Source organism: Polyergus mexicanus, unplaced genomic scaffold (assembly GCF_030449975.1).
Source record: "Polyergus mexicanus isolate NDT 795.1 unplaced genomic scaffold, iyPolMexi1.0 SCAF_96, whole genome shotgun sequence".
In the NCBI taxonomy this organism is placed as follows: domain Eukaryota; kingdom Metazoa; phylum Arthropoda; class Insecta; order Hymenoptera; family Formicidae; genus Polyergus; species Polyergus mexicanus.
The window spans coordinates 18712-41090 of NW_027223416.1; the positions used below are offsets into that span (position 1 = coordinate 18712).

General features: G+C 32.7%; 1 protein-coding gene across 5 annotated transcripts; it reads left to right on the forward strand.

The window, feature by feature from the left end:
• The first annotated feature begins 136 nt into the window (after positions 1-136).
• On the forward strand, positions 137-21466 carry Tok (tolkin). Of its 5 annotated transcripts, none has more exons than XM_070315029.1 (15): positions 142-629; positions 8529-8681; positions 8918-9122; positions 9575-9853; positions 14191-14577; positions 14904-15082; positions 15522-15752; positions 16011-16226; positions 16446-16913; positions 17044-17166; positions 17263-17581; positions 18128-18419; positions 18548-18773; positions 19021-19271; positions 19413-21466. In XM_070315029.1, exons 1-15 carry the CDS (start codon positions 440-442, stop codon positions 19572-19574), a joined length of 3681 nt encoding a protein of 1226 aa, XP_070171130.1. In that variant the 5' UTR covers positions 142-439; the 3' UTR covers positions 19575-21466. The 5 variants fall into 5 exon arrangements, with proteins under 5 accessions (XP_070171134.1, XP_070171130.1, XP_070171133.1 ...); XM_070315032.1 differs by having other exon boundaries at positions 14371-14577; XM_070315030.1 differs by having other exon boundaries at positions 143-629; positions 18560-18773.
• The last annotated feature ends 913 nt before the right edge of the window (positions 21467-22379 follow it).

Below are 22379 nucleotides of genomic sequence, written 5' to 3' on the forward strand. Positions count from 1 at the left end.
AAGCAGTGGTATCAACGCAGAGTACTGTCATCGTCATCGTCGTCGCCGTCGTCGTCGCCGTCGTCGCCGTCGCCGTCGTCGCCGTCGTCGTCGCCGTCGTCGTCGCCGTCGTCGTCGTCGTCGCCGTCGCCGTCGCCGTCGCCGTCGCCGTCGCCGTCGCCGTCGTCGTCGCCGTCGCCGTCGCCGTCGCCGTCGCCGTCGTCGTCGCCGTCGTCGTCGTCGTCGTCGCCGTCGTCGTCGCCGTCGTCGTCGTCGTCGTCGTCGTCGTCGTCGTCGTCGTCGTCGCCGTCGTCGTCGTCGTCGTCGTCGTCGCCGTCGTCGTCGCCGTCGTCGTCGCCGTCGCCGTCGTCGTCGTCGTCGTCGTCGTCGTCGTCGTCGTCGTCGTCGTCGTCGTCGTCGTCGTCGTCGTCGTATCGATATTCTGGTCGATAACCTCGAGATGAGGCCTTTTTTGGTACTCGCGATCATTTGCCTGCTAGCGAAGATCGTCGATGTCCAGGCCGTTGAAAATGATACCGATAAGAATCAGCGCGGTAAACGACGACAAAAGTTCTCCATTGAAGAATTACTCACCGTAAAATTTTCGCACGTTATTACCGGAGATTTGGACATCGATATTTGTAAAGCTGGTAAGTGAAGGAAAGAATGATGATAATTACACGCTATATTATGCGCAGTTATCCTAGATTTTATCAAATACTGGCTATAAAGTATCCGGAATGAAGCTGTATAAAATCACACAATTATGATAATGAAATAATTTATTTTATTCAAAATATGTCCTTTTTTATTTAAAAACTTGAATACATAATAGACACTCATCCCGATAAAGCTCCTTCACACAACATTTTATACGTTTGCGTTGCATTTTTCCAAGTTTTACATTAAAGTTGATATTCACTCTCTGCTTTATTATGTTTTTACGGTGACATCAAATTTTTACAGGCCCTTTTGAGCGACATATTTCATGATGTGTACGTCCGATGATAATGATATTTTTCAGTTAATAGACCTGATTTGAAGCTTTAAAACGGTGCCACTCGTTGATAACTGACATTCGCACAAAGAATTAAAAAAAATAGTATGGTTATTTTATAGCCACACATCTTGTAATTATTAATACTATACAATTATATTTAGAATATATTTTTCTTTGAAGAAAAAAAATACTATTTTACAAATGCAGATTTGATTTTTTCTTTAATTTCTTAAGTGCGGCGCGCGCAGTAATATACTCTATCATTACCATCAAAATTGTCTTTCAAAAGCAAATTAAAATGACATTAAATAAACTAGATTTTTAAAATATCTCTTCTATTCTGTAATACTTGAGCTATACAGTTTTTAGATATTCATGTATATAGAAAATACCAATGTAAATGCTAAAATAAATATTCAAACGATCAATTCGATTTAACGATCGGCTAAGGTAGTTAATAAAAAACACACACAGACGCACGCACGCACAGGGGGAGGGAGAGGAGAGAGAGAGAGAGGGGGTAGAGAGAGAGGGGGGAGAGGGAGGGAGGGAGAGAGAAGGAGAGGGGGAGGGAGAGGGAGGGAGGGAGTGGGGGGGGTTGGAGGGAGAGGGAGAGAGAGAGGGAGGGAGTGGGGGATAGATGGAAGGTGAGGGAGGGTGAGGGAGGGTGAGAGAGGGTGAGGAAAGGAGAGAGAGGGAGGGGAAGGAGAGAGAGGGAGGGGAAGGAGAGAGAGGGAGGGGAAGGAGAGAGAGAGGGGGGGGGGGGTGAGGAAGAGAGGGGCAGGGAGGTAGTAAAAATAGATAAATATATAACATAATACTATAAAAAATAAATGTAGAAGCTGTCAATCTAGAACAAATGGTCCTTGGAAAGAAGCAACTAAGACAACTTATCGAATAATTTATCTTTGTGTTCTTTGTTAGAATAATTTCTCTTGTCTTACACATTTGGTAGAAAAGAAATGTTACAGAGATTTATTCGAGACAAATTAGACATTGAGGATTATTATCAATAAAAAGAGATGGGGACATATTTTCATCTTCTTACAATGATTATCTTATAAATATCGGGAAAATTGTAGAAAAGTAACAGAGAGAGCGAAAAAGAAGGGGATAAAAAGCGAAACAGTACATTCTTCAGAAGCATGGTATTAAACTAGCACCAGACTATGCGCGTATTCGCAATTCGAGATTCATAATTCGCGATTCGCGAACGGTATAAAGAAATCGAAAAATGAAAAAAAAAAAAAAAAATTAACGGATTTATTAAAACTTTTGAAAATTATTATAACAAAATAAAAAAATTCCAACTGATACTATCGCTACAAAGTAATCAGCCGAGATCTTTATCGGCTATTGTTAATTGCGGCTTATCGCAGAAGAAACGATAAGCCTTGTGTTCGCTGTTTGCAAAATTAATGGACACAATGTAGATTGTTAGCGGAAGTCTTTGAATTATTCGTTCTTTGTGAAGAATTTCAGCAACTTGGTGGAGATCAAAGCCGACGATGTTTTGTATAATCGACAGGTTGGCGGAGCATTATTTCCGATACAAACGCGATGAATTTTACGGAATTGTATTTTTCCATTCGCGTGTTACATTTGTTCTTAAAATAAAGAAAAATCTAAAGAGATCATTACGACAATGAAAATATATAATTTATTACCGTATTGTCCGTTAGCGTTATTGTTTTATGCAAAAGAAATATGACTAAAAAGTTTTACTCGGTTTAGGGAATTTTAATAGCTTCTAATTGTGTTAAAACAAATTGTAGCGAGTTCTCATATAAAGAATAGCATATCATACTTCAAATATATTTTGCTAATGAGGAAACAGCATGCCGCACTTCTCTGTATTGCTCTAGAAGGCTGAAGAAAAAGTTAGTTGCTCGAATATATTACCGTGATATCGCATGTATCCCATAATCTATAATTTCGATGCATCCTCGTGCTTTTAACGTATGCTCTTTTATCTTTCGATTATAGAGTTCGACCACATGTATTGCGATTTCTCATCCAAAAGTGTTTGATAAATTTTATCATATTTTATTATTGAAAAACTCGGTCCGTTAAATATTTAAGTAATTTAATCTTTCAGATAGAAAGAAACGTTCTCTCTCCCTCTCTCTTTCTAGCCAATTTTAAAAAGACGTTCGAAATATCTTTAAAATGAAAAGGACTGAAATTATTTTGGTATATTTATTCTATTTATCTAAAAAATTTAATTCTATAATAAACAACATTTAATGAGAGTAAAAATGTACATTTTATAAAAAATTTTAAGTTTTGCTGAAATTGGCCTATGTACGCGTACATGCATGTACTACGCACGCTCGCTCTCGTGCGCGTGTAGAATGTGTATATATATCGTTTTATATTAAATTTTTATCTTAACGAAAAGTACGTTCGTAAGTTACCCTTTCTTTCTCTTTTTTCTTCCCTTTCTTTCATTTATCATTCTTTTGCCATTTATCTTTTTTACTTCTGTTTTTTATTTCTTGCCTAGTATGTACTTGCTTTCATTCTAACGTTGTTTCTTCTAAATTGAGTAGCTTTAATAAAACGCATAGCAATACACAAGTGTTATACACAAGTGTTCGTGAAAAATATGTTTTACGTTTTCATGTTATAACTTTATATAAGCAAGTGCGAAAAACATTTGCAATCTCTCGGAAGAACTAATAGTAAATAATAATGCAGTCGATACATTACGTAGAATAAATTTTTCAGCTACTACGCATTTCAATTTATTATATTTTACTAAAATCAACTTTTCCAAAGTCACACAGTTAAGTATGAGGAACGTACAAATTATCATGCAGACAATTTGTACATATCTTATGTATAATTGAAAATATTTATTATGAAATGTAATTATATATATATATATATAAATTTGCGAAATAGAGAAAATATTATTTACAATTCACAACAGTCGCATCATAAATCACTGCAAGTCAATCATACAGTCAATCCTCGATTAAGCCGACATGTATCATGCCATTCGCCTTTCCTCTGTTTGCTCGATTATCACGCTAGGAGATAACCTTTCAACTCTTGACACGCCTCTGGCACGCAGTCGATGCGGCTTTTTCTTTAATTCCAAATGAGAAAACGAGAACGTTTTACCATTTATTTAGAACAATATTTATTGAGTATCTAAGTTTTAAATATGATAAATGGGCTCAATATATACAGTAACAATTTCATTATATGTGTATTTATTACGTTCGATTATATAAAGAACAATGATATAAGTACAATATTATATGATGCATGTCATAATTGTAACTATCGAGTTTTGTTATACATACTTGAGATACAAAATTAACATCACAAGTATATAAAGTTATAGCATGATATAATGGGTATCACAGAATGTTACTTATACATTTTGAAATTTATTGATAATATTGTTTTTCCTTTATAACCACAATTATTCACTAATCGTGATTTTATTGTCTTTAAATCTGGATCTTAAGAGTTTATTTCTTTTATTTTGTATTCTCTATAGTTTTATTTTTTACATTCATTCTTTAGAGATTTGTGATAAAGAAGTAATTATATTTTTGTATTATTATTTGTGGAATGAACGTGTAACTACAACATTCAATCGAATCAAACTCAGGAAGTAAAAAGTGATGCAAAAGTCAGACGTGATAAAGATTTATCCTTTGGGATTAGGTCGAATACTCACCTGGGATGAATGACGAATCGTTACGAAAGAGTGGTGAAAAAGAAGGTCAAAATGCGGGCCAACTGAAAAATATTTTTCATTTATATTTCTTGCGACTGAAATAAATTTTACAAGCTTCCATTATTACAATAGAATTATCACAATCACTGTGTGTAGATAAAAATGACATTATTGCGGAATATCGTAAATATAAATCATTATTAACGTATGTGTGTGTTGTGTTCTGGCTATATCGCTCCGTAAATAACAAGTGCTAGTCACCTTCCGAGCAGAACTATTTCCTAATAAAAATGGTTTATTCTTGCGTGATTAACATGGAAACTACATATTCGTTTATTTAGGCTACGTTCTAAAATGTACTCTTCGAGGAAAATTTTACTCGATGGCCGTTCCGAAACTTTTTTTGAGCGTTTTTGATTGGGTCCAGGCTGGCCATCGAGTAAAATTTTCCTCGGAGAGGAAATTTTACACCGTTTTGGAACGTATATTTAGTATGTGACATTTCTGTACAATAATTACATTCTCGAGCGGTATAATTGCATATCTGTAAAGAGCATGTAATCAATGCCATGTATATTTATTATTTCAATATATTTTTTATTCTAATCCATACATATATATGTACGTATATTAAATAAATAACTCTCTCTCTCTCTCTCTCTCTCTCTCTCTCTGTTAAATAAATACATACACAATCTTATATTCTACATTAAATCTTCTATGTTTACATTAGCATCATTTGTATAAATTGATATGGTATCTTTATTTAATTTTTCGGATAACACATATTAAATTAGCACGTAGTTTGTGTGTTCAAATAATTTCAAAAGGAAAAGCTCTATATTATGGAGAATTGATTTCCAGGTGAACGATTTATGGGTAAAAAAAGTAAGAGGATATATATATTGTATAATCTCACGAATATATTATATACATTATATAAATTATACAATTATTAAATTATACAGACTTTATACATGTTTCAAGTTTTTGTATTGGACTAAGATGTGGACATAAATCTGTGAGATCTGTGAGATCTAAAACATTTATCATGATTTTCCGTATTTACTGAGATAAACGTAAAAAACCAGAGTTTTTATGGTTTTTTCATGGTTTTTACCATGAAAATCAAGTAGTCGCCAGTTTTCACTATGATATTCGTAATTAGCGCGTCAAAATATGTAAGAATACTGAGTTTCAAAAAAATCGGGGGTGTGTACTTTTCGGAACTTTATCCCTCTCTCTCTCTCTCCTCTCTCTTGCTGGTTCTTGGCATTTTTTTCATCGCAGTATTGAATATCATTTCAAAATAAACAAAAGTTCTGGATATATTGTACTTTCTACACATAACAAGCTTCAATAATTATGATATTTAGCTGTGATTATAGCGATGATGTTTCACGTGGTAAAAATCCTCCTTTGCTCCCGCGATTCTATCGCAGCGATCGAATTGTAATCATGTAACATTGTCTGTCACTCAATTAGGAGAAAAAAAGTCAATATTGATTATTATGACATTGTGTGCAAAACGAATAAAAAATAGAGAAAGTAAATATAAAATTGACATCAGTAGTATACGCAAGCGTTTAATCCGACACGCTATAGAGACACTGCAATGTGCGAGAGGCTTCTCCATTCGAATCAATACAGCACATACTCGTACACATACTCACATAATCTGTGGACATATGTATGTAATATCGTATTATGTTGAGAATCGAAATGTTGAGGTGGAAATACCAGATACTTCTTATTTTCTGGTTTTTTATATCACCTACATTTTTTCGTGTATTATTTTTTCTTATATTTTATAAATAATAAATCTGCTCCTCTATTAGTAATGATGTAAAATAATATGTGTGGGCCGAAAATCTGCATGCGCTCTATTAATCGCGTTCTTAAAACGTAAGTTTCACAATTCAATCACTTCATATATATTAACGATTTATATATTAAGACGAATATACATATTTTCTGTTTAAAACACATAAATATACATAAATGTAAGGTAATTATTATATTCTTTCTAACAATAAGTTAAATGTTTTAACATGTTTTGTTTATTCGAATAGATTCCTAGGACTAAAAATACTTATAAGTGATTGAGAAAGATAAGTGAAAAAAGAATTAAAATTAAGATAGTATTTGTTTAAGAAAATATTTAAATTATCACGATAGAATTGCTCGCGACTATCATGAGGTTTTTAGTGTGATACTTAAACTCATTCAGTTAATCGAAAGTGGTTTTTGACTACTTTATTCTGTAAAGTGTTTGTTTATTTCTCTCTTTCTCTCTCTCTCTCTCTCTCTCGTATGTTCTTGCAAATATCTTTGAAATGGAAAAGGAGGTTTTCCAGATCGATTCAGAGATTGAAACAGTTCCGATATTCCGATTGGCTTTTTGCCACGATTATGTGATATGACAATATAGCAGAATATTCTGTCTCTCTCTCTTCACTTTTTCTAAATTTAAAATTTTATTTTGCTGTGAGAAATATTCTGGCTAAATTTTTTTAAATGAAACAAAAATGACATATCATTTACATCATTGCAAGGTTATTTTTTCTGTTTTTTGATAATTATTTTGTTTTATGAAAAGAAAAAACATTACAAAAAATATAAAATAATATTAAAATGCGTGCGTGTATACATACACACACATGTGCACACGTGCACGCATATGATTAAGCACATTGGAAATATTAGATAATAGAAAAGCTATGTTGAGCGCGAAGAACTCTCACGCATTAAATATTCAAAAAAATGTTTATCATTTATTATGGAGAATCAATGCGATTATTTTGCGAACATTTGGACGATGTTCTCGCCTGAATGGGACAAAATCACCGATTCGAAACGGACAGGGGTTTGGCATTACGTGGTTTGTAATCGACTGCACCGTGCATATACATGCATTCGCGTACGGAATCTGTGCAGGGCCGCATCTGCGATTTTATGTGGAAAACTTTTATATATGTATTTTCAGAGATTTTTCTGTAAAATTAACTTTATATAGTTTATATCTATTATTTTCTATTATTTTCTATTATTCTCTCTCTCTCTCTCTCTCTCTCTCTCTCTCTCTCTCTCTCTCTCTCTCTTTCTATATATATATATATATATATATATATATATATATATATATATATATATATATGTATGTATGTATGTATGTATGTATGTATATGTATATATGCGCGCGCGCGTGTGTGTAGCAATCTTATATATATATTGTAATTAAAGTTCTCTTTTATTATGTTGTCTTTTAAAAATGTATTACCAAAATTACATGCTAAAACAATCAGCTGGTTATTACAAAGATAATTGTAAAATTTTGGAAAATTTGAAAAAGCTTCAGCTTTAGAAATATGTGATTTCAATAAATGATAATGATAAATATAAAACTATTATGTATAAAGTTAATTGCGCAGAAAAATCTCTGAAAATATTTCATGATTTATATTAGTTAATTTAATATCTTTTAAATTATCCTGTATATAATATCTTCAGAATTAATTCTTATATATATTGCACGCGTATATAAATGCATATATGGCTTGATGAACTATAACTGCGGCTCTGATGCAACTCGTTGCTACGAGACTGTATTTACGGATATGTCCTCGCGAATGCGGCGATTTCAACCTTTCAGGTTAATACCATCGAGATGTGATGGTGTGTGTGCGCGAGTGCCTAATTAATTAACCGAAACGAGCACCAACGCACCAATGCATGCATGTATGCATGTACGCTCGTGACATCGCAGATTGGAAGAATTCTAATTTATTACGCGCACTCAGTTTGTTAATGGAATTACATAACAATATACATATCGCGTACAATTAATTTCAGGCGGTTTTCTCGGTGACATTGCACTGCCAAATATCAAATATGAGACAGAATGGCGGGAGCAAAAGTTAAATAAAAGCTATCTGGAAGAAATAAAGAAGTACAGAGAAGAAATATTAAACGAAGGTCTTCAAGTAGAAGAAGAAGGGCTTACGGGTATGAATATATTATTATATGATATATATATTATATATATATATATATATATATATATATATATATATCTATCACAATGTTCTATTATAAATGTGTGAAATAATCAGTGGTAATTGTTTTGCTGAAATTATTAGAATATTGAGAGACAATTCGGTTTTTGTAATAAAGCTATACATACATTATACGCAGTGATCTCGCGAAAAGAGATATTTATTTTATTTTATTTTGTTTTTCAGAAATTCTCCAGTTTAAAAGTGAACGAGGTGTTAACGAACAAATGCTCACTGGACATGACAATGCGGTCGTTAAAAAAAAATCGAAGTCGATTATGATAGATCGCAATCAATATAGCATGGGTGGTGATTCTGATGGTGGTTTCAGCTTTAATGATAGAAGTGATGATACTAATCCTGCAGTGAAAAACGAGGGTTTTGCGTTTAGGTATTACATCATGAATGTGCACTTATTGTGTTTTTAAGAATTTAAATATTAGAATTTATATGTATATTTAGTATCAAATATATATCTTATATTAAATATTTTATCGCGTAACGCATATTCTATAAATAGATATCATGCATGCATGAAAAAATATCAACAAAATTTTAGGGTTTATTTAAAAAAAAAAAAAAAATAGAGTGCGATTTAAATTTCATCAGACAACGTATTATATACAATGAAATAGTGTCACTGCTTTATCTGAAAGTAAATAACAATGCGTATTTTCTGAAAACATCTTATTTGTATACACATACGCACGCGCAAATATAAATATGCGTGTTCTACTTATTTGTTATTGGATACTCATGTACACATACATATAATTAAATACATATGTAAGTAGTGTGTAAGAAAAATTATACTAATTGCCAATTGTGTTTATGTACCATTAGACTGGAATCCTCGACGCAAGCTTCGAAAAAAAGGTATTTTGAAAAACAAACTCGTCGACAGATTTCAAGGACGGTATCGATATCAGAATCAATGAAAACTAAACACCCGAATCATGACATGCCTCTCGAATTTTTAACTTCTACAACTTTTACTACTGAGGCTAATAAATATGTAGGTCACGTATATATAGACAGCATCAAGGAAACATTTAACGCGCAACCTGAAATGAATACCCAAAATTCACCAAATCGACGACAGCGACGTCATCATCGTAAAAGGTAGGAAAGCTTAAAGAAAAATTTAATTAAACATGAAAATTTTTATTTCATGCACAAATTTAAATATAATTATTACATTATGTGAGTAGGTTTAGGCGCATTATTTGAAAAAAGCTCGCCTGTATTACTATCATCTGTGGTTAATTAATTGTGTGACATATATTTCAATAACTTTGGAAAATTTTTGGTAAGATTTATTAATATAGATTTCAAACAATTGACACCTTATGTTCGCGTTTATTCAGATGTATTACTAAAAACGAAGAATCTTAAAAATCGATAAACACAGGCATATCTGAGATCTAACGATTTGCTTTGATTTTTTTTCGAAATTTCTTTCATAACAATGTTAATCTATATACAAGTAAAATTGTTGCTATTGTTGGAGGTAGAGCCGATTTTCTGTTTTGGTAACATGTATGATTTTCCTGCTTCTGTTCATAGGTATACATTTGTAAACAAAGATTTCTTTTATAAATTTGCTTTAATACGGAAGTATTAGTCATTTGTCTGTGATGTTTTGCTGAAAAGTCAGGAATTTTTGAAAGAGTACTTGATGCCAAGCGTACGAGGTAACAGAAGTAAGATATGTGGAACACTTTTTGTAGAAATATCGAAGAGAAATTATACGGTAAGATGATACCTAATTTATAATACAAACTGTATTATAATAAAACTGTAGATGAACAAAGAGGAGACAAGTCACTTGTGTGTTACCAAAACTGAAAATTGCTTTTATCTTTGACAATATTTATATTATATTATATTATATTATATTATATTATATATATATATATATATATATATATATATATATATATATATATACATATATCAAACCAAAATGTTTAGTACAAAATTAGCTCAAAGAGAAGATATATATATATATATATATCTTCTCTTTGAGCTAATTTTGTACTAAACATTTTGGTAATTATGCATATTACGGCCGACAGATTTCAATGACCTTGATATACGAGTACATTATCAAGGACACGGCCCTGAGTAACTTCAAAAGGTTTTAGCGCCATCGTTCGTTGTTTGTTAAAAAGTTTAACAAAATAAGTTTAATGAATATAACGTATAAATTTTCTGCCATTAATACTAAGAGGTACACACACACACACGCGCGCGCGCGCGCACCCACCATATATATATATATATATATATATATATTGTGTGTATGTACTTATACTGATAATATATATCAAGGCCATTGAAATTTGTAAGGTCGGCCCTAATGCATAATTATCAATATTTTTTACTCAGTTTAGTAAGTAATTGTATATTAGAATATATTTTCATATATTAATATTAATATTTACAATATACATATATGATTCGCACGTAAATTATTTTAAAACTCATCGATTAAATTCATGATTAGATTGTGAGAACTCATGATTTGTGATTTCGCATGGCTCTATTTTTCTATTTGGTTACTGGCGACAGCACCAACTTCCAAGTATCGCTAACGGTAATTCCACTAGCAGAGCTATTTCGTAAACGGCCAATAACAATGGCCGTCATCGTAAAGTTGGAAAATGGGGTTCGATACTACCGTCCGGACATTTTCAGCTCTCAAACTGCCAATAGCTTGTCATTGGCAGCAATGTTTTGTACTGCGATGCTTGACTAGGTACACGTCTCGCGCATTATCGTACAATGTCATATGTGTGAAAGTATGATTCCTTAATTAAACGTTAAAAATATATTTTATCGCGCTTACACATCACATATACGCATATATATACAAATATACATACATAAACACACAAACGAATGCACGCATACGTACCCACACACGCACGTACGAGAACATATATAAGCACATTAAATCCAACTTTTTGACGTTTTTCAAGCCATCAATAGAGTTATGTTGCCGATACACATTAATGAAAACAATTGGACGGAGGGAGTAAATTATAAGTGTAAATAGAAAATGCGCCGATTATAATAATATAGTTTGACAAAAGTTTTGATATATGCAAACAATAAATGTTTTCATTTTATTATATATTTTAATTATAAAACGAGAGTCAATGGGAGTCAGGAAAGGCCGTTAACTTTCAAATATATCTTTAGTATTGATAGATTTACTCGTCTTGCCGCGGCGAGGGCTCGGGACTGACTGATTGCTTAGTCACGTCCTTGCCTCGTCTAATGACTGTTTACATTTTCTTAATCCGTCTCGCTTTGCCTTTACATTAATTAAATGTAAAGAAAAAAGCTCGTTATACGCGCTGTATATTCATCTTCTTTTAAATCTTCCGTGAATCCATGTTCCACGTACGGATTCGCGGGTCCAGCAATTTTTCTAGAATATTCTACAGCTTCGATAAGAATTATCACGATCATGTTTTATAGTATGAGATATAAGACGTAAATACGCGCTTCCGTAAGTCTAATTCAAAGTTTAATCTACGTCCGGTATGTTCCCCAATCTCCAATGTACACGTATGTATCACGACCCTTTTCAAATTTTCACCCCATTGGGGATTAGTACAATATGTGATATATAAAGTGTATAAAGCATACTACAGACAGAGCTTTGCTACGAAACGCGGAATGATATATAATATTTGATAAATAACGAGACTTAATATATTATTTGCCTTTCATATCTGTTCTTAAAAACAAAAAACAAAGAGAAAGGCCCAATTATTTTAAAAATCTATCTTAAAATTTTTTTAAACTGGAAGACCCCTATTGCATTAATTTTAATGCAAATTATTACAAATTTAAGTAAGGCCAATGCATCATTGCGATGCTTCACTTTGACAACAGTAACAAATTAAAAAGTATATATTTCTTAGTGCATTAATCAATATTATTGATGCACGAATTCGCCACACCTTATTCTATAGATTTTCTTGTATTTTTGATTATTGTAAAAGTTAAAAGTATGAAACATTTGTGGTATCAATATCTTTTCTTTTTCCGAGTATACGCATGCACGTATCGTAAAAATCTCTGAATGTCTACATCAATTATACTACGTCGAAGCAACGTAATGGATTGTTACACTCGGAATAACGATAGTAGACGCAACGAACTATATAGAGGAAGTATGGTAAATGTATCTCAAAACTGGATTCATTAATGCACTCTATTGTACTTCTCGTCTTCTCACGATGCTTATACGGATACGGTATCTATACATGGCGACTCACACGCGAGACACGTTAATTAATTGTAATGCCCTACTGATTCAGAAACGCCTTGTCTCGTAAGTGCTATCAGTTAGGGTTGGCTGGCTGGAAAAGTAGACTCGAGTAACGGAATTACGTCTACATCTTTGGTAATTAGCGTTAATAAACGAGTGAAATAAAAATCGTAAAGCGTGCGTGCGATTTATAATTAGCTCGAAACGCGAAGAGAAACTTTTTCAAGTATCGGATACAGCCGGATACTCCATTTTCATTGTATTCTCGATTGTTTGCACAACATATTATACCGACAAATGTCGAGATATTTTGAAAATACTTTGAAAAAAAGACGAAAACTACAAGATATACACACAAATTTATTACTTTGCTCGTGATTTGCTTTTATTTGTATGCGTGTGGTCGTGTGGATGAGAATATTTCACGTCTATGTGGAAACAATATGTAGTAAAATATAAATAATATTGTTACAAGAAGCAATTTTAAAACAATTACTTAGTTTTTTCTTTTAATATTGCATATATGTTTATTTCAAATGTACAATATTTAAAAAAAATTTTGTCAATTATGTACGATATAAAGAAATTTAGTGTTCCTAAGCATTATATTCAGCCATTTTATTCGCCGGCTATAGTGGCGATTCTACAATATTTGCTTTCGTAAAAAAAAGTTACCCATTTTCGTTTTGCCTTTATTTAACTATCCGCCGCTTTTATTACTACTTTTTGAGATTCAATCTATCTTTCTCTCAATGCTTGTTTTTGGACAAAAAAAAAAACGTTTTACATTACTTTTAAAATTACATATTTTGCACAATAGCAAACGCATAATATTTCTTTATCGTGTGAATCTTACATCCTTTCGATTGCAGCTTTATTTTATTTTTATTTCCAATCAATATTCTTGATGCGTTTTGCTTGTCAAAGAATAATAACAAAAATTTGTTAAATAAAATATTGCAACATACATATATGTATGTTGATATGGTGAAGATATACGATACCATATATTGTTTATATATGAAAGAGTATTCGCGCTCAAAATTCTTCATATTTATATTTTGTGCAATATAAATAATTATCATAAAACATAGTACGTGTGCGCGCGCGCATAGCGCGCAAACCGAGTATAGTGAAAAATAAATACAAAATGCTAGTACGTTATTTTTAGAATTTTAGGAAGATGTTCTCATCGTCATTGCAACCGACGAACGCACGACTTTATTACCGATGCGTCTGACAAAATCATTTCTGTACACGATCGACGTCTCCGTTCTATCGAATTCTATGATATAAACCATAAGCCGAAATACTTCGCAAACAAGCGTGGCACAAAAAACTTTTTAAGTAGAATACGTCGAGCAGCTACTGCGAGGAAGGAACGAGTATGGGATCATGGCGTAATTCCCTACGAGATCGATGGAAATTTTTCTGGCGCACATAAAGCATTATTCAAACAGGCAATGAGACACTGGGAAAATTTCACTTGCGTTAAATTTGTGGAGAGGGTATCCAGAGAGCATCCTAATTATATTCTATTTACGGAAAGACCTTGCGGGTGAGTTGCGCCGTGTACTAGAATAATACTATAAATATATCAATGTACACAATAAAGTATATGTAACTTCCATATAATTAGTCCTCTTGTATGTTTAATTTTGATTTTGGATTATTATATTTAATGTTGATATGTTTCTTTTATGTCACTTTTCCCCCTTTCGTGTGTGAAATAATTTTAGATAATAAATTAGATACATATTGCATGCGCGATAAAATATTTTAATGTTGTTTAATATTTATGTGATTTCCAATTTGTCAAGGAAACAAATATGAATAATCGACATGTTATATTTAATAATACATATAGTAAAATTTCCTCTATAGATGTTGTTCTTTTGTCGGAAAAAGAGGTAATGGACCGCAAGCTATTAGCATTGGAAAGAATTGCGATAAGTTTGGTATAGTTGTACACGAGTTAGGTCACGTTGTTGGATTTTGGCACGAGCATACTCGACCGGATCGTGACCGTCATGTACAAATCATCCGAGATAACATTATGAGTGGTGAGTGATATTCCCAATTTGCAATTTGAGATATTGTATTTGAAATCAATGCTATTATATTGTGTTAGCTTGAAGCTGACATAAATTCGATTTTAGAGATATATTTGCGATAGAATATTATATATATATATATATATATATATATATATATATATATATATATATATATATATATATATATTGGAAATTTAAAAAATCTTACCAAATGAATACTTATTGATATAAAAAGATAACAAAGCTTGTGTTTTTCAACTCATCTTGTAAATTATTTTTTTAAGTAAAAATTTAATTGCGGTCATTTGATGCAAACAACCAAAACTTTACAAATAATTTCATTCTCTTTGCTAGAGAAAACAAGATAAATGATATATGTATTTATAAAATCCTGTTCTAAAAGATTTTCTTAGGGTACAAAAAAAAATAATATACTTTTTGACAGGTCAAGAGTATAATTTTAACAAATTGACAGAAGAAGAAGTGAATTCACTTGGCTTGCCTTATGATTATGACTCCATAATGCACTATGCAAAAAATACCTTTTCGAAAGGCACTTATTTGGACACAATTCTACCTATGGAAATTCATGGAAAAAAGAGACCCGAGATCGGACAAAGAATCAGACTGAGCGAGGGCGACATCGCACAAACAAATTTGTTATATAAATGTTACAGTAAGAATTTCAATATTTAATATCTTTATTTCTGCTAGAATTTTGTTATAAAAGGCTTAATAAATTATAATGTCTTTAGGAGAGAATTTATAGTCCAATGTCTCTTCACATAGATGGTATATACATATATAAAATGGACACGTTAAAACTGAAACTTTTAATTTTGTCGGCTACATTTCTTTTTTTTTTTCATGAGATATTTGCAAGAGTTTTTTGACTAATTTAATTTTATCCGGTTGAATAAATCGATTTTTGCAGAATGCGGTAGAACATTTCAGGAAAACAGTGGTGTCTTCGGATCCCCAAACAATTCTCCATCTACCGATGGGGATCGATGCGAATGGAGGATTACGGCGACACATGGTGAACGTATCGTTCTAAACATCACGTTTCTCGATATACTCAAAAGCAATTTTTGCCGCAGTGATTATCTTGAAATTCGAGATGGATATTGGTATAAGAGTCGAGTATTAGGTAAGAATCTTTTTTAAAATAAAAGAAGCCTATGCGAATTATATTTACTTGCATCTAACAATCACGATAATGAGAATATGAAAAAAGTAAATGTATGATGTACGTATATTGTAAGAAGAATGTACGTAATTAATCTTAAATAAACTGGCACGCGTTTCGAGCAGCACACAAAAATTGCGATTCCATAATATTTTTCAAAACACATTTTATCTAATTCAGGTCGATATTGCGGCAGCGGTAAAATGCACGAGCCAATAGTGTCGAGCGGAAGTCGTATGCTGGTAACGTACGTGACATCCAGTAAGCTAAGTGGTCATCGCGGTTTCACGGCTAGTTATGAAGCTGTTTGCGGCGGTGATGTCGAATTAGACGGCATAGGTCATTTGGAATCACCAAATTATCCAGAAGAATATCAATCCAGTAAAGAATGCGTGTGGAAACTATCTGTACCCAACAACTATCAAGTGGCCTTGAAATTCCAGTCTTTTGAAATCGAGAATCACGACAATTGCGTATACGACTACGTCGAAGTGCGTGACGGACATAACAATGATTCCCCCTTAATCGGCGTTTATTGTGGGTACAAGATACCACCAGATATCAAGTCGACGGGGAATAAGCTGCTCGTTAAGTTTGTCAGCGACGGTTCCGTGCAAAAGGCTGGCTTTTCGGCAACTTTTATGAAAGGTGTGTAATATAGCATAAATAGAAGTATTATACATCGCGCAGTATACAATCTCATATTACGAGAAGATGTTCGTTACAATCGTTTTTAATGTAATTTGTTCTAAACAATGCTAATGTAACGATGTTTAAGAATTCGACGAATGCGTATTAACGGATCACGGTTGCGAGCACGATTGTACCAATACGCTCGGTGGATATGAATGTTCTTGTAAAATCGGTTACGAGCTACATTCCGACGGCAAGCATTGCGAAGGCAAGATACAATAATTATTTCAAAAGCGGAACATTTATTTAATTGGTTTAAATAATTCCAGTCCAAGTAATAATACTCTATATCTTTTTTTCACAGATGCATGCGGTGGATTTTTCGATGATAGTAACGGTACCATCACTAGTCCATCGTTTCCCGAAGCATATCCAGGAAACAAAAATTGCGTCTGGGAAATTATCGCGCCACCTCAATATCGCATTACTCTAAATTTTACGCATTTCGATCTCGAGGGCAATAATTTATATCAGGAGGAATGCGAGTACGATTCCGTAGAGGTGGCTAGTAAGCTTGGCGATGACGTTCTCAGAAAGCATGGAGTATTTTGCGGTGTTCGATTACCGCCATTGATAACATCCGAAGGCAATTTCATGAGAATCACCTTCACATCCGATAACAGGTTTTATTTTATATATTTGTCTATTTTTTTAGTATTTAACTTATAATCATTTATACCTGTAAAAAAAACAAGATTAAATTTTTCATCACGTGCCTCGATAATTTTTGTAATCGATGGATAAGATAATCTTTTGCTCTTAGATAAAGAATGCTCTCTTTCTCTCATTTCATTTATTGAAAAGATTTAAAATTAAATCAGTGTTATATGTATAAATATTAGATTAATAAATAGATGAATAATAAAAAGAAAATAAATCAAATTAACACGCACGCACGCACGCACGCACGCACATACTATAATATACAATATATATTAAAATTGAAAATATGTTACCGATGCGCAAAATATAAAGGAACCAAAATATTAAACTTTTTATTTACATTAACTATCTTAATGTGGAAATATTAAATATAATATATGAAATTTTTACGCAGCAATTTTGAAAAATTTGTACATAAAATTGTAGTACATTAGCGTAAGTGTTGAGACACATGTTAAAAGATACGATTAACGCTTGTTATTTGCGCTAAATGTTTTATTAAACAGCGTCCAAAAATCAGGCTTTGCTGCTATATTTTTTACGGATATGGATGAATGTGCCAATAATAATGGAGGTTGTCAGCACGAGTGTAAAAATACGATAGGTTCTTATCAGTGCTCTTGCCACAATGGTTTTACACTTCACGAAAATGGTCTCGATTGCAAAGAAGGTGGTTGCAAATACGAGATTAGTGCACCCGTGGGAATAATTACCTCACCGAATTATCCGGATTACTATCCCAGTCGTAAAGATTGCGTTTGGCATTTTACCACAAAACCAGGCCATCGGATAAAATTGGTTCGTATTTTTATTTCGCGTAGTAATAATCAGTAATTATATCATCAATACATTTTAATTTCGCTTTGGTGAGAAAAGGAGTATTTGAAAGAGAAAAAAGACATTTTACGAAGAAAAAGAATACGCAGAATACTTTGCAGGTTTTTAAAGTTTTTGAAATGGAGTCGCATCAAGAATGTGCGTACGATCATATCGCTATTTACGATGGAGATTCGGCAGATAGTCTTACCTTAGGTAGATTTTGCGGTACCAAAGGTCCGCATCCAATTCTCGCAACTGGCAATCAAATGTACATGGTCTTTAAGAGCGACGCGTCCGTACAAAGAAAAGGATTTTTAGCGATCCATAGCACAGGTAAATTTTTCAATATCGATGAGTCTCGATATTCTAATTCAAAATTCTAATTCAAAAACGTTGATATAATAATATAGAATTCAGTAATACAAAGGATCTTGGAATTTAAACGTAATTAGTATATAATATGGTATATCGCATACATACATACATACATACATACATACATACATACATACATACATACATACATACATACATACATACATACACTCTAAAATATAATATTTTAACACGTGTTACACAGCTTGCGGTGGTCATCTTATGGCAACGGATAGAGCAAAGCATCTATATTCTCACGCAAAATACGGTTATTATAATTACGATCACAAAACCGATTGCGACTGGATAATAGAAGCACCACTTGGTAAAAGTATTCGTTTAACTTTTCCGTTATTTCAACTCGAATATGAAACCGAATGCGGATATGATTTCGTCGAAGTATTCTCCGGTTTAGACGCATCCAGCCCGCCATATGGACGATTTTGCGGTAATTCCGTAAGTATACTCGCTTAATAACATTTTTAATAACATTACATCGAATAACGACGTTATATATACGTAACATAACAAGAACATATTTAGATGGGCATACGAAAAACAATAATTATATATAAAATTTTGATCACTACCTCGTAGAATTCCACGGATTTTACGTCTATAAACGAGGCGCTGCTGGTAAGATTCAGAACGGACGATACAATTTCGAGCAAAGGTTTCAAAGCCGTATTCGTAGCAATCGATCGACAGGACAGTGAAGAAAATTTCGGTGGTGAAGACGACGAAGATCAGAATCTTTGATCTTTAGGTCGATTATCTAATCGATGAAAATGAGTGAATCATCCGAGTTTATTATTGCGAAAAGTACTAGTTGTACTACAATCTTACGCGTATATTCTTCTATATACGTCAGATGAAATTTTTATCAATGTAATGAAAAACGATATTTTTCTTCCCCCCTAACCCCCCCCCCCCTTTTTTTTTTTATAAAGGCTATATTAACACGGAGGATAAAATCTCAAATCGATCAAAATTTGAAATAAATTTGTCTCGCGTAACGATTTAACGATTATCGATAATAGCGACGTAACATTTACCATAATAAACTGTTAGTGGCTAATTATATTGCGCGACGACGCATACATCGCCTTGTATAAGATATCTAAATCTTAGAACGGATACGGCGATTCGTGCGTATCGTTACGTTATTTCTCGAGCTATATTAAAACGATAGATAAATATAAACTATAAAAATATACGACACGACAATTGCGTCCAACAATGGCGAAAATTTGACAATTGTCGATTAACGACGATGCGCTTTGATAGTTTTTCGTTTGTGCCTCATGGTTTAAATTACAAAAAAAAAAAAAAAATAAGCAAAATATTCTATCAAGTAATTATCATTATTACTATAAAAGCTTCTCTACAGTACATAACAACAACTTATTAATGTATTTTATATACTTATTTTAATTAACGAAACAAATAATTAACATTACATAAAATTACGCATACAATTTCCTTATTCAGAAACCAATTATCTTATTCGTCTTAACCATAACATTATATTATATTATATTATTTTATATTATGTAACGATTTTTTTTTGTTTTTTGTTTTTTGTTTTTCATTAATAGACGTTTTGAAATAGAACGTAATTAATGTGGCCTATATCACACGGCCCAACTACGTGCCATATATAGTAAAACATTTATAAATTTGTCTTGTTACATTTTATATATATATATATATATTTTTTTTTTTTTTTTTTCCCTCGCTTTTGTTTGGTAAGGCTAAAATTAAGATTTTACCGTATTATACGTAAGCGATATATGGCGGGAAGACAACTCTTCTCCTTGATATTGTTCTCACCAGGAACAAACACTGCCTAAAAGACAGTAATATATCAATATTTCACGTTTCATACTTAATAAGGAAACATTTTATTTAACAACTAGATTATAGAAAGAATTCAGGTTTTACGTATTATATTAATGCATTTTGTAATATCGCGCGGTATATGATGACGGAATGCCGATTCTTGATCGTGCAATGGATTCATCTCGCTCGCGATGCATTTGTATCACGATGTGCATGATATATAAATAAATATAAATTAAATATAAATATATAAATAAAATTGTAAATATAATCATATAAATATATACATACATACAAACATACATACATACATACATACATACATACGTATGCGTGCGCGGGTGCGTGTACGTGTACGTGTACGTGTGTACGTGTGTGTGTGTGTGTGTGTGTGTGTGTGTGTGTGTGTGTGTGTGTGTGTGTGTGTGTGTGTGTGTGTGTGTAATCATGTATGTATGTATGTATGTATGTATGCATAAAAATGTACGGCAAATGAAGACGCTGTATCGTAATGTCGTAATATATACATATAAAAGCCAATAGTATTTCGTAGATATTTTGTTATGTTTCTAATTAGAAGTGTAAAGAAGTACAATATCGCAATATCTAAACAATAAAAAAAAAAAAAAAAAACGTAACGTTAATAACTTTACGCATGTATGCGTGTGTATGTATGCGTGTGCATACTTTTTTTTTTTTTTTCCTCCCCTTGTATGCTCATGTATGTCATTCGCGAGAAAATCGAATGTAACACACGTTCCGATAAATGTTTATTTTATTGTATATGAATAAAGTGAATTATAGCAATATTTTATACGTAGCACCGACATAAATAATTTGTATCCTATTGAACTATTGAATAAATAAACATTAAAACGTTTATGTACTGTTTATTGATCTCTCTCTCTCTCTCTCTTTTTTTTTTTTTTTTTTTTTTTTTGTTCTATAGCCCACCTCCGTAAGGCACACCGTTTTGGGCACTGTATACTTGGAATCGGGTGTCATAATTTACAAGTCCCATGGGGTGATTCGAGACGTGGAATATCGACTAAAAATCAACTATACTAATCGATAGAGTATTGGGAAATACATATAATAGTGTACGTTACGTATAAATGTGTGTACGTTAGGTACGTGTGTGTATACGTTACGTTTCATGTGTGTGTACGTTACGTACGTACATATATTATTATTGTGTGTGTACGTTTCTTTAGATTTAGGTTAGGTTTAGGTTTAGGTTCTAGGTTCTAGGTTTAGGTTCTAGGTTCTAGGTTTAGGTTCTAGGTTCTAGGTTTAGGTTCTAGGTTCTAGGTTCTAGGTTCTAGGTTCTAGGTTCTAGGTTCTAGGTTCTAGGTTCTAGGTTCTAGGTTCTAGGTTCTAGGTTAGGTTAGGTTAGGTTAGGTTAGGTTAGGTTAGGTTAGGTTAGGTTAGGTTAGGTTAGGTTAGGTTAGGTTAGGTTAGGTTAGGTTAGGTTAGGTTAGGTTAGGTTAGGTTAGGTTAGGTTAGGTTAGGTTAGGTTAGGTTAGGTTAGGTTAGGTTAGGTTAGGTTAGGTTAGGTTAGGTTAGGTTAGGTTAGGTTAGGTTAGGTTAGGTTAGGTTAGGTTAGGTTAGGTTAGGTTAGGTTAGGTTAGGTTAGGTTAGGTTAGGTTAGGTTAGGTTAGGTTAGGTTAGGTTAGGTTAGGTTAGGTTAGGTTAGGTTAGGTTAGGTTAGGTTAGGTTAGG